At 51.7% G+C, this 12,742-nt stretch overlaps 1 protein-coding gene across 1 annotated transcript; it reads left to right on the top strand.

Moving 5' to 3' along the window:
• Positions 1-1,592: 1,592 nt before the first annotated feature.
• On the top strand, positions 1,593-3,521 carry BKA55DRAFT_664698 (uncharacterized protein; the record flags this gene model as incomplete). Its single annotated transcript, XM_046197711.1, has 2 exons — positions 1,593-2,714; positions 2,874-3,521. The coding sequence occupies 2 exons, from the start codon at positions 1,593-1,595 to the stop codon at positions 3,519-3,521; spliced, it is 1,770 nt and encodes a 589-aa protein (XP_046048086.1).
• Between the last annotated feature and the right edge of the window lie 9,221 nt (positions 3,522-12,742).

The raw sequence follows: 12,742 nt of genomic DNA on the forward strand, positions 1-12,742 counted from the left end.
GCAAGAGGGTCCAAATTTGGGCCGCTCCATATCACAGCTCTATAAGCCACTGTACTCGAAACTATATCGCAAATGTACTGTGTTTCTTTCCGCATGCCTTAATATCGTGGCTGGTACCCTTGAGCTATATCATGGGTAGCCACCTTTCTAGCTTATTTCTATCCAGTGCAAAGGTAGTAACACGCAAAGGTGGGACTATACACGTGATATTTTGAGGCAAGCCGAAGAGGACATGAGGACTCAAGAGTCACTTTATTCCTCAATATAGTCAACTTAGTTACCTTTGTCGTAGTTAACGTATGACTTCACCTAAAGGTCTCGTGCCGTCAGCATAATTGGTATCAGTTGATGTGTTGGCTAGCCAATCAAATTACTCTGGGACCCGCGGCGCCTGCGCGCCATTCCAGTGGGAGTCGAGAAGGACACATATCGCAGGCCAGGAAGTTCTTCGTTAGCTAATAAGTCCTAACGCATGTAAGATTGGATCCTATGTAGACTTCGGTATCTGCCTTGGCCTGACCCGGCACATCCGAACCATGACTTAGCGTGAAACAGCAAGCAAGCTCCATCAGCTCCAAGCTCCCCGTCCTATGAGGCCTGCCGCCGCCCCATTTTGAGCCTCAAATTTCCCCGCTTTCGTCTCCACCTGCTTTCCCCGTTGATGATCTTGAAGCATGATATGGATTCGCATTGCCCATGGGTCTTGACTCAGTGCATCAAAGACCCAACTGAGGCGGACTTCAAGGCTCTGATCCTTGCGATGTCGATGAGAGGCCTAGCCAGTTGGCCGAAAGGATCCAAAGTGAACCAGTAGGAACGATGCTGTGTTTTGGGTACCTTTGCTTTCCATGTTCACAAGCTCGTCTATGATTTCTCCAAACATCAACCTTGGGTCGCTAGCCTAACGGATTGCCAAGACATAGTTTTGTGCGGCTTGTTTTGCCAGCCCCGCCATTTTAGTATGGTTGAAAAAGAAACACAAGCGGATAAGAAACAAGTTGTGCCACCACGTCCACTCGCTGCGCCGCCTAGGGCTCTGCATATACGGCCCGAGATAAACACAGAATCCCACGGTGATGTCTCCTCGTTACGCCCCGGACACAACGGGGCCCATGAAGCTTCACTCTGAGTTCAGATGCTACGCACTGGTAAGGCAGACTTAAAGCAACCTGATTCAGAGAAGGCGGTGTGCTGCGCAACTTGCCCTGTGCGTCAAATGAGATCTCTTTTCTTACACCTGCACCCAGCGACGCCGGACATTCGGCGGCTGTAGAGCCTGAACGTAGTGCGTAGGGTGAGACAAGACAACTCAAAACACATGTGCCCGAAACCCAAGTCATCTTAAGTCCGTTCAAAGTACAAATAGAATGGTCTCACTCATGTTGATCTGCTTAACCTATTCGACTTCGGAGTTGACTGCGCTCGTGGTATTCTTGACCTCTCTATAACTTTGGCTCTGTTCTCTTCCGCCCCTCGTTAGTAAGCCAGTTCTTACTGCTAATCAGAATAAACTTGACGTTTCGTTTCCCAATTTAGTCTGTCGGTTCAGGCCTGTATTATTCCCGACTTCAGATCCAACTGCAGCCGATACGATGCGGCCCCGAGCAGTATCTTATCTCCTGACACTCCTTATCTACGCTCGACTTGCTACAGTAGCTTCGAGTTATAGTGATAAGGCGTGTTGCAATAGAGCCCGCGAGAAAAACGCTTTTGTCTCTCCCAACAATGGCATTGCCACTCTCATGAATAACATCGTCTGCGGGCAGAGCTACAATGAATCTTATTCGGCCGCACCTGACGCCTACGTCACTTATAATTTCTGCAAGAGCGAATGCAGCGGCTGGGGCATCTCCGGCGCTGACAACCTGGACCAGTGGGCTGGGTCAATTGTCCAGTTCCTCCTTCCATCCGTCATCTTCAGCATGAACATCCCCAGGCGCTTCGAATTCATTTCGTCGCGATGGCTGGAAGATTTGGTCTTGAGGAATCGACATGGTTGGAAACGAGCCGTATTGTCGCTGCTAATGACGATACCGGCACTGCTGTTTGTTACTGCCGACGCCATTATATGGGTTATGGCTATCATGAGCATGGCGGGCCCGATGATGGTCGCCGGGCTGCACGAAGCACTGCTCGACTTCAAGATTCTAAAGGCGTTGGAGGGGAGGACTTACATTCCGGGGAGAGTCGCCGGTGAGCAGAATGTGCCTGGCGAAATCGCTCTGGTCCCTTTGGGCGAAAACGTGGCCAGGAATAACGTGGCGGGTGAAATTAAGCCCAATGACCAAGGCCTAGGTGCCTTGAGGCATAAGGTAGAGCTTCTGGTGACCGTCCTGGCTGGGAACCTTCAGCTCGAGCCTTACCGCGGCAACCTGATTGTGTTGATTTCTGATGCGCTACTGGCTACACGGAGACGTCGGTCCACGGCCGCGACACCGCCTCGTCCGCAGATACCTCCAGACTTCCTCGCACCAGAAGGTCCTGAGGTTGAGGAGGCTCAAGGCGACAGAGTCCAGATGCTCGCCTGGAATGAGGCGAACCAGAACTATCCGAGCATGGCCGAGCAGCTCAAGAGGCTCATGACGGCGCAGTCGGCTTTCGGCGCCATCGTCGGGGCGGCGATCGTTTTCTACCTCGGCGCCTTTCTCTACACCATCCTGGACCTCCTCAACGATAAGAGTAACCAAGATGCCGCCATCTCGCTGGCTTTTGGCGTCGAGTGGATGATTATCGTGCATGTCGCAATCGTCAATGGGTTCCTTCTTGCCAGCAACAACCCTAGTCCGGTCACCATGCTCATCGGGCGGCCACCTCCGACTCGCAGGCCACTATTAAGAAAGGTATTCCCTCCGGTCTACGACGGTATATTCCAGCCAGTGTTTATGTGGCGCCGCGGTGTTAATAAAAGGGAATGGCTCGAGGAGTCGGGAGCGTGGCAGCGTGGCAATCAAGCGTTCATGGATGACGTCCGAGTCAAGAAGCGGGAGTATCTAGGCTGGATCATACTGCCCACCATCATTCTTATTTCCCTGCCACCGGCGGCGGGGGCGGTGGTGGCGTGGCAGACTCCCCCAGTTGGTTGGGGCTGCCGGTCACTCAGCTTTGTCACTTATGCGGGCTTCCAGATAGTGCTTACGCCGTTGTACTTCATCGCCACACGCAGGACGGTGCCGAGGACAATGACCCAGTGCGTCATCCGCTGGTTCTGGGTTCTAGTGTTCAGCCTCACACTCTTGCTGGCTCTATTCACCAGCATCGCGACGACTCTCATGCAGATCATTGGAGTCTTTCGGAACTGCTTCTGTTACGTGAACACTGACATGTGGCTCAACCTGGACAACGCTATTGTTAACGTAGCTTCTGACACGAAAAACCGGAGGAACGCAAGCGACGGATGGATTGTTATGGGCGGAGTTGCCACGGTTTTCATGGCAACATGTTCTTTTTTCGGGTGGTGGTTTCAGATGAACATCCGGGCCACGTTCGAGGATGTGATTAGGGATATTGACGAGTCATTTTAAATCGATTGTACGATAAGTGTAGGAGCTTATGGCTGCCGATCATTGGACCCGTCGTTGACTATCAATGTCGCAGGTTAGGATAGGAAAGATGGACTCACATGGCATTGGATTAAAACAACTCTGATATTAAATAACTCTCTCTATTAGCCAAATTGTAGCACAAACCACAAACCATTAGTGACATGAGAGCGGATGATGATTTTGGTGGTTATTGGTAAATCCGTCTAGCCGGGCGACATCTTCCAGGGAGTTGCAGGAGTTGTGGCGACCGGTGTTGACCAGCTATCATGATCTACTTCATATTCTTGGCTTGAGCAGCTCGGATGCGTTGCCCAAGAATGGGCGAGGTACGGTTCGAGTGTGGAGATCGAGTCATTAGTGGCGGGCAGGTTTTGATGAAGGTGGTTCATACATTCACGATCATCGCTGCATGTTGAGACTGTATGACTAAGATGGTCGGATCTGCTGGTGGCAGGGATGTGGGTACTATGTGGGGAGGAGCTGTGCTCCTCTCAGACACATGTAACTTAGACCTTTTAACATTACCGACAATTATTCGCTTCATCAAGACTGGCGCAGCCGACGCAGCCGACGCAGAGTCGTCGACCAGGCGTAGGTGCGGATCAAGAGTACATTCTTGAGCATGCTGTTGCACCTTCTTCGCCCGCAGCGCCTAAGTATTATTCACAGGCGATTCTGTCAGAATCACCTGGTCTCTAGTCCGGCTGTTATTCTGGCTGAATAACAGGTTAGGGTTAGCGAGATTATATAGCGGTTGCAGGTAGCATATAGGCTATTCCCTTAGGATAATATTCTGCCAGGCTAATAGCAGTTATTAGGTAAAAAGGCTATTTAATTTACCAGGGGTCCTAGGGATTAAGATTATTAGAATTTAGAAAACAATTAGTTCTTTTTTATATAAGTTTAGTATTTAGAAAAGGAAAAGTTAAAGAAAAAAGATAACTTATATATTAATAGTCATAATAAAAATAATAATAAAAAAATATACATAATGTATAACGTATTTGATAAGCGAGTGTCCCAGATAAGCAAGTGTCCCAAAAATCCTAACCTTCTCAATTAAATCAGCAATAAAAACACCACAACCTATTAGATTAATTAAAATCAGTCGCTATACTCTTCCATAGTAACCTCAATTACCTCCTGACAGGTCCTTGCATTATGCCCGGCCTTGCCGCAAGTCCCACAGTGCCAAATCCTCGGTCTACCCGAACTTCCTTGACCACCACTTCTCGACGACTCGGCCGCTACCTGCATATCAACATCCATCTGATCAATTACTTGTGATGCCTCTTCTATAGTCAAAGGTCCTCCTCTCTGTAGTCTGGTTCTTTTCCCCCTCCGGCGCCTGCCTACTATCTGATTCTCTTGTTCAAGTTGTTTTACCCTATCCTCTAGTAAGACTATCTTGTAGATAAGAACGCTTGCTGCCTTTTCAAAATGCCCAACAGCTTCAAGTATTGACTCTGGGGAGCTGCTCTTGTGATTGATGATCCGTGCCTTTAGATATTTGGAATGAGATTGGGCCTCTAGTACTGTCTTTGGGGTCCTTGAAGCCCAAGGGGTCGAAGGTGCCGTGACCTCGGCAGGAGGCGTCGGGGTCCGTAATTGCACATCAAGCTTTGAGATGATATTTTCTGGGTTAAGGGGAGCAAGCCCGGCTCCTCTAAAACCTCCCCGGATATTATTTTCGGTAATAGTAGCTCGGTGGGCGGCGTGGAAGGCGGGAAAGAACTCGGTCTTGGAAATGTGGTTTATAGAGCATCCGATTAGACGCTCTATTTCTCGCCCATAGGCCTTTTTTAGCAGTCCAAAGCAGCCGACATCAAGAGGCTGGAGTAGATGAGAGGCATGAGCAGGCATACAGAGTGTAATTATCTTCTTCTCCTCACAATATCTCATAAATTCGGCCGAGTGATGGCTTTCATGACCATCAAGAATCAAGAGACGATAGGAACCAACTGATCGGTCCTTTGTTGACCGCTCAAAGTGCCTAAGCCAGTCAAGACCTAGCTGGTTATTAGTCCATCCATTTTCGCTCAATGCAATAACCCAATCGCCGGGCAGGTCGCATTCTCGATACCAATTAGCAAGGTGATATTGGCCTGAACCAATAATAAACGGCGGGATCGATTGACCTTCTGCATTGATCGCCTCGATCGCAGTAATCCATTCGCGATTTCCAGGCTGGACTTTCTTTGGCATCCCTTTCCTTTCTGAGCTTGTAACGACCATTCCGGGCTCAATCATACCCATCATAAAGCCGGTCTCATCAAAATTCCACATATCATCTAATTGGATACCGTATTTCGCGACTGTATTCTCTACGAGGCGAAACCAGTCACGAATAATAGTCGGATCTTCGCATTTAGCTCTCTGATAGTCATATCTCCGAAATCGACGTGTCTTAAGCTCTGGTTGCCGTTGGATAAAGTTATGAACCCAGCGTATGCCAACGGGTGATGCATCGCGGTCGGCAAGTAGAGAATTAGCCATTTTTTCCACAAAATCGCGGCGCGGGGGAAATCCTCGCGAATCTAGGTCAAGGACGAATTGAACTATTATCTGCTCCTCAAGATCAGATAGATTCCGTGATTTAGTGGTAATATCATGCGTTGATTGAATTCCCTGCCGGCGGCGATTTAAGGTACGGTAATTGACTTGATATATAGTTGCGGCCTTCCGGCCACTTAATTTTGGGTTATTTTGGAGAGCCTGGAGGGCAAGAAGGATTCTAGCCTCATATAAAGACTGTGACATATTGGGTGGTTGAGAATTATCTGATTAAATAGTGATAATGTAAGGTGAGGGATTTTTGGGACACTCGCTTATCTGGGACACTCGCTTATCGATGGTGCCCGCAATTACGTCGTAATTCGCTCAGACCACGTGACGACTTATCCCCCGCAAAAAGCGGCCCGTGAAATCGCGTGCGCGGCGCCTGATAAGTGCTTTTGATAAGTTCCCCGCAACTTATCAGGCCCCAGACAGGAAACAAACACCACGTAGAAAGGCCTTGATCGACCGAGATGGCCGCAGACGACTCGTACACGGCCGCAGACGAGCGTGCCCGTGCCGCCCGGAGGGCGGGCCTTCAGGCGAAGAAGGACGAACAGCCGGCGAACACGGCACGGAGTTATGCTGCGAAGCAGCGGGAGTGGAAGGCGCGTTCCCCCGGCCGCCGCCCTCTCTTTTCCCCTTTGCCCTTGTCTCTTTTTTTTACGTAGAGTCCCATGGGCGGCTAACAGACGAGAACTTATAGGCCTGGTGCCGTACGCCTCGGGCTGCGGCAGACGGCTCACTTTATAGCTGGCCCGACGGCGAGCTCGTAACTCCAGACAAGCTAGCAGCGTGGCTCAAAGAGGATATCCTCTTACGACGCGTTGCCCCGCCGCAAAAGAAACCACGGGCGCGGGGTAAGGGCAAGGGCAAAGGAAAGGCTGTACAGTTACGGCGGCAGCTCGAACAGGAGCAGCTCGAGGCCGCGGCCCAGGCAGAGGCCGAAAGCCTAGCCGAAGCCCTAGAGGTCCCCCTGGCCGAGGCCGCCGAGCTTCTTGCGGATGACCGCGAGGGCTACGTGCCACCTACGGCCCTTGCGCCGGCTGCAGCAGACCTTGCCGAAGGGTCTCTGCTTACGAGGGGCACTATCGACGCCTATATCGCGGCCGTTATCGAGCTCTGGCGGCTCCAGGTAGCCCACGGCAACGCAAACACGGAAAACCCCCGGGGCGCCGCCGTACGAGGCTTCCTTGAGCAACGCGGCCGGCAGCGGGGGAAGCACGACCGCGCCTCCTTTAAAGACCGCGGGACTGACGGGATCCAGGCCGGCTATTCACCCGACGAATGGCTCCGGGTCCAGGATCTCCTTCTCAGCGGGGCCGCATACATGCCGTAAAACCTCCGTACGCGAGTTGACCTCCTATTCGGCCACTACTACCTCTTACGGGGGGAAAACCGCCGTAAGATGGAGCTTGCAGACCTGTCTCTACTCGACTATCCGTCTTCAGAAGGCCCTACCCCCTGTGGCTGCCTCGTTACCCTTTTGCGAGACGGTAAGCTAAACAAGACGGCAAAGAAAGAGTTCATGGGTGCCCTCCGGCATAAGGACCCCTTGTTCTGTACGCAAGGGGCCTTAGCACAGCTCTTCTTCTGGCGCTGGCACGTCGCCGGCGAGCCGTCTCCGTCCTTCCGGCGCCGCCAGGACTGGTATCGGATCAAGGTTCTTGTTGGACGGGACCGCGAGCAGGAGCTCTCGTACCCGACGCAGCTACAAGAGACCTGGCGTATCTTCGGTGCTGCTGGCCTTATGGCGTCAAAGAAGACGCACCTCCCGCGCAGGGTAGGCGCCCAGGACGCGGAGACCCACGGCACGTCGCTCGCCCAGATCTCGCAGGCCGGCCGCTGGAACCAGAGCGTGCTCTGCCAGGCCTATCTTACGCATCTACCGCGCCAGTTCATGCGTATTGTCGCCGGCTTCTCGGCGTCACCCGGGGACTACTTCCTCGCGCGTGCGGCCCACGAGCCCCCGTATGTCTTACAAAAGCAGCTCTGGCCGTGGATCGAGGAGTGGGAGCCTCGCTTTGAGGCTCGCGCGCGCCGGCAATGCTGGGCAGAAGGTGGCCTCGACGACGACGACCTAGCCGCCGACGGCTTCCTTAAGCTTATGCGGCGCCTGCGCATAGTACTGTTACAGGACCTGGCTGTATTGCAGCCTCGCTATCCGTCGCTACCCTTCTTCGCCTACGCCCCTTTTAACGGGCCCGAATGGGATGAGTTCGCCGTCGCCGTCGCCGTTCGCTCTGACGCGGTAGGGGCTACGGAGCCGTTAAGCCTGCTCGTACAACGCGCGCTGCCAGAGCTTAGCGGTGTGTTAGAGAGCACACGCGAGGCCGTCTTACAGAATAGCCAGCGGCTGGCCATCCGGCTAGAGGCCCGGCTAGAAGGAATTCAGGACGGCCTCGATGCCCTCCTCCAAGGCAAGGTCCCTGTCACCTTTACCGGCCACTTTGGAGCCGAGCCAGCAGTGTCGCTGGCGCCGGCGCCAGCGCCGTCGACAGCCCCTACCTTGAACTTCAATACGGCTCCGGCTCCGGCTCCAGAGCCTCCAGTACCAGGTATGCCCGTCGTTGCAGCCCTGGCCAAGGTCTTTACAGTGCGGGATGTCTGGAAGGAATGGGAGGAAGGGATTGCAGGTCAGCCGGCCGTACGGGTGCTAGAAGAGACGTTGGGAAGCCGCTGGCGCCCGGGGAACGGGATCAGGGTGCAGTTCTGTCGCCGGAAGGTGATCTGGGACGAGCTCTTGGCCCGCACGGCGTCCGGCAAGAGCGAGGAGGCAGTTGCAGAGCTAGAGCTCTTACGCGCCGGCCGGAGCTTGAACCGGCTCGTCGACGAGCTCAAACAGCGCCGCCGGCGGGGCCAGGGCCAGGGCCGGATACGGGTACAGGTAGGGACCCCCGTGCCCGATGACCCAGGCCCAGGACCAAGGCCGACTCGGGGCCAGGGCCATCGGGGGCGCTGGGCTCGGCTAGGGAGGAGGCGGACCGCCCCTCGTCGACGGTAAGCTGGCCGTCAGGTAGGATCTTTATATATTTATAGCGGTAACTAGTCCGTATCTATCTATCTATCTAGAAGGCGTAATTTTTTTTTTTTATAAATATTAAGGAGCAGCAGGATCAGCGCATTGCTATGTCGTAGTCCTTGCAGCGAAGCCTGGCCCCCCAGCCGCTGTATATGCAAATATCTCAGCGCCCGCTCATCTATACAGCGTCGCTCTTGAACCAAACGGACCGCCAGAGCGTAGCAGTCCTCCAGCCCTGGAATTGCATCGATTTGGCTCCTAACCGTCGAGATATTCGCGTGCGCGGCGCCGGGCACTTATCAGATGGTAGTTGTGTAATCACATACGATTTCCCGAAATTACTCCGCAAAACGACCCCACGATAAGTTCTGCTTATCAAACACGTTATGATAAGCGAGTTGGCCACAAATCTCAACCTTCTCAACTAAATATGCGATAAAAACATCATAACCTATCTAATCAATTCTAACTAGCTACTTTCCTCTTCCTCAGATATTACAATTACCTCTTGACAGGTCCGTGTATTATGCCCGGCCTTGCCGCAAGTCCTATAGCCCCGAACCCTCGGTCCCTCTGACCTTCTGCGACCACCACTTCTCGAGGATTTAGCCACTACCTGTGTATCTACATCTATCTGATCAATTTGACTCTGGCTATCCCCTATAGTCATCTTCCTACTATTCTGTAGGCGTATTCTTTTTATCCTTTTATTCCGGTTAAGTGTTATATTCTCTTCTCGAAGGTCTCTAACCTCAGCCCTTACTAAAGCCATCTCGTGCATATTTTCCTTTAATGCCTTAGTATTAGATATAATAGCATTAATAATTGACTCTAGAGAGCTGCTTTTATATCCTCTGATTCGTCTTTGAAGGTATTCTGAATGAGAATCAGCTTCATTGACAGTCCTTAGTGTCTTTGGGGTCCAAGGTCGAGCCTGGCTGGTATCCTCTTCGGCAGGCGTTGGAGTCCGTAGCTGCACATCAAGCTTCGATATCACACTTTCCGGGTCAAAAGGAACAAGCCCGGCTCCTCTAAAACCTCCCTTTATATTCTTCTCAGTTATAGTGGCTTGAAAGGCGGCATAAAAGGCCCGGAAGAACTTGGTCTTGGTAATATGGTTTATAAAGCGTCTCATTAGATGCTCCATTTCTCGACTATAGGCCTTTTTCAGCGGCCCAAAGCAGCCGATATCAAGAGGCTGAAGTAGATGAGAGGAGTAAGGAGGCATACAAAGCGGGATAATCTTCTTTTCCTTACAGTATGCTTTAAAGTCGGCCGAGTAATGACTTCCGTGACCATCGAGGATTAGAAGGCAATAAGTACCAACTGATCGGTTAGTTATATACTTATCGAAGTGCTTAAGCCAGTTAAGGCCCGTCTCGTTATCTGTCCATCTATTTTAGGTTATAGCAATAGCCTAATCGGTTGGGAGGCTGCTTCCTTCATACCAATTGCGAAGGTAATGCTTGCCAGCAACTACAATAAATGGCAGAATGGCCCAGCCTTTCGCATTAATCGCTTGAATTACTATAACCTATTCCCGATTTCCAGGCTGCACTGATTTTGGCTTTCCATGCCTCTCTGCACTTGTGGCTACTTTGCCGGTTGAAATCATACCTATCATAAAGCCGGTCTCGTCAAAGTTATAGATATCATCTATATGGATAGTTATATTTAATTAAATACCATCCACGACCACCCTTTCGCCAGCCCCACCCTTTCGCCACGCAAAGAAAAAAAAGCACCACCAAATATTGACAACTTCACTTACACAGGACTCGGCCGGAATGAGAGATGTGCGCAGAATATCTTGTTACATGATAATGGACGATTATTTGTATCAGAATCTAGGTCTTTTGATAAGCCGCCCTGACCGCGTGGTCCGTTGATTGGCCACGGCTTCCTCTCTGACTTCAATGACCGAGCTAGCCTCCGATTTCGACTCTTCCTCGTCTGAACAGACATATCCCCCCGCAACAGACTCATTTTGAGTCTCCTCCTCCGGTATGACTTTTCCGACAGCTAAAGTCTCCCCAAGAGTCATGAAACGTCTGTTAGGATTCGGTACCGCCTTCCTTTCCTTGCCTCTCTTCAGCCGAGCCAATTCTTCCTCTAGGCTGGCAATCCTCTGCGTATGCGCCGCTACTGTCTGTTGTTGAGCCTCAAAGCCCTTGGCTATCACGTTGTACCGTCTCCGCGTCTTTGGTGTTTTGTTCAACCCAAGATCACGAATTTGACGACTCGTCTGTGGAGTATCGTCTGAGTCAAGATACGGCCTGGGCTCAGGAGTCGTTCTTTGGCTGCCGTTTGGCCTATCTTGCTGGATTTCAGGATGCCGTAACGCTTTCGCACGTGAGATTGGCCAGTTTCCAGTGACCCTCCAACCTGACAGTATGTTCTTTCTAGTCATTCCAACTCGGCGAGCCTCAGCGTAAGCCCTGATGAAATTGACCTTGTCCATCGGAGTGGAATCAGTCAATAAAGCGAACTTTTCCAGCTCTCGTCGATATGCAGCTTTTGAGGCATTGAATACTCCGTTATCTAGCGGTTGGAGGCCATGGGAGCAGTGTGCTGGTAGATAACAGCAATAAACGTTGTTCAAAAAGCACGTGGCCATCCATTCATCCTTGCATCCCTCAGCATTGATCTTGAGGTGGGGGAAATGAAGAACATACAGTTGCATGGCTTCCATGACCATCTAAAATGATCAGTCTTGCATCTGACTCGTCGGCAGGTGTAGTCTGGGGCAGATAAACTCTCTCAAGCCATTCAATGCCTATGTGGTCATCAGTCCACCCGTTTGGCGATGTTATGTAATACCAGTCTGCTATCTGCTTGAACTCGTCAAGAAACCATTGTTTTTGTAGTTCTTTCCCCTTGAAGATTATGCCAGGAACTAAAGCGCGGCCGTCAGCAGTGACAGCTTCGATGAATGAAGTCCAATTTCGTGTCTGTGGTCCCTTGAGAAAGGCCTTGCGCTTCGGGTCCGCGCTTCCAACTACTAGGCTGTCTAGGCCTGAGCAAAGAGGATTAGTCGGTCAAAACCCAATCGCTAACAAGAAATAGAGCTGAATGCTTGCCGAAACCAGTCATGATACCGCCTTCGTCAACGTTGACGGTGTTTTCAGGCTTGATCCAGCCATACTGGCCCTCCCTGATATCAAAGTACCAGTGGACTGCCTTGGGCGTGAAAGAGTTGAACCTCTTGGCTTCTTGACGTCTACCCATCTTGACCTTTAGGTCTGCGCGGCGATTTATAAATCTTGCCACCCACTTATGTCCTAACTCGGGATGTTCGCCCTGCTGTCTTAGCAGGCCCATGACGCATGCGCGGATCTGACTGTGAGACGGAGCATAGCCCAAGGACTCCTGACGGAGTACCCAGAAAGCCAGCCTATCCTCTTGGCTCTTGGACAAGCGTCGGTGAGGTTGGATCTGGTCTTTGACAGCCCCGCCGCCGTGAAGTCTGTCGATGAGGGTCCTTCGGGGCACTCCCCGTCGATGAGCCGCTTGAGGGGGTGAACAGCCATGATCGGTAATGTCCAATATGGCCTCAGCCATGTCGTTTTCTGTATACTCCGATCGAATCCGCTTGCCAGGCATTTTTCGGCTGTTGTGAAGG

Source organism: Fusarium redolens (genome assembly GCF_020744475.1).
Source record: "Fusarium redolens strain MPI-CAGE-AT-0023 chromosome Unknown BKA55scaffold_10, whole genome shotgun sequence".
In the NCBI taxonomy this organism is placed as follows: Eukaryota; Fungi; Ascomycota; class Sordariomycetes; order Hypocreales; family Nectriaceae; genus Fusarium; species Fusarium redolens.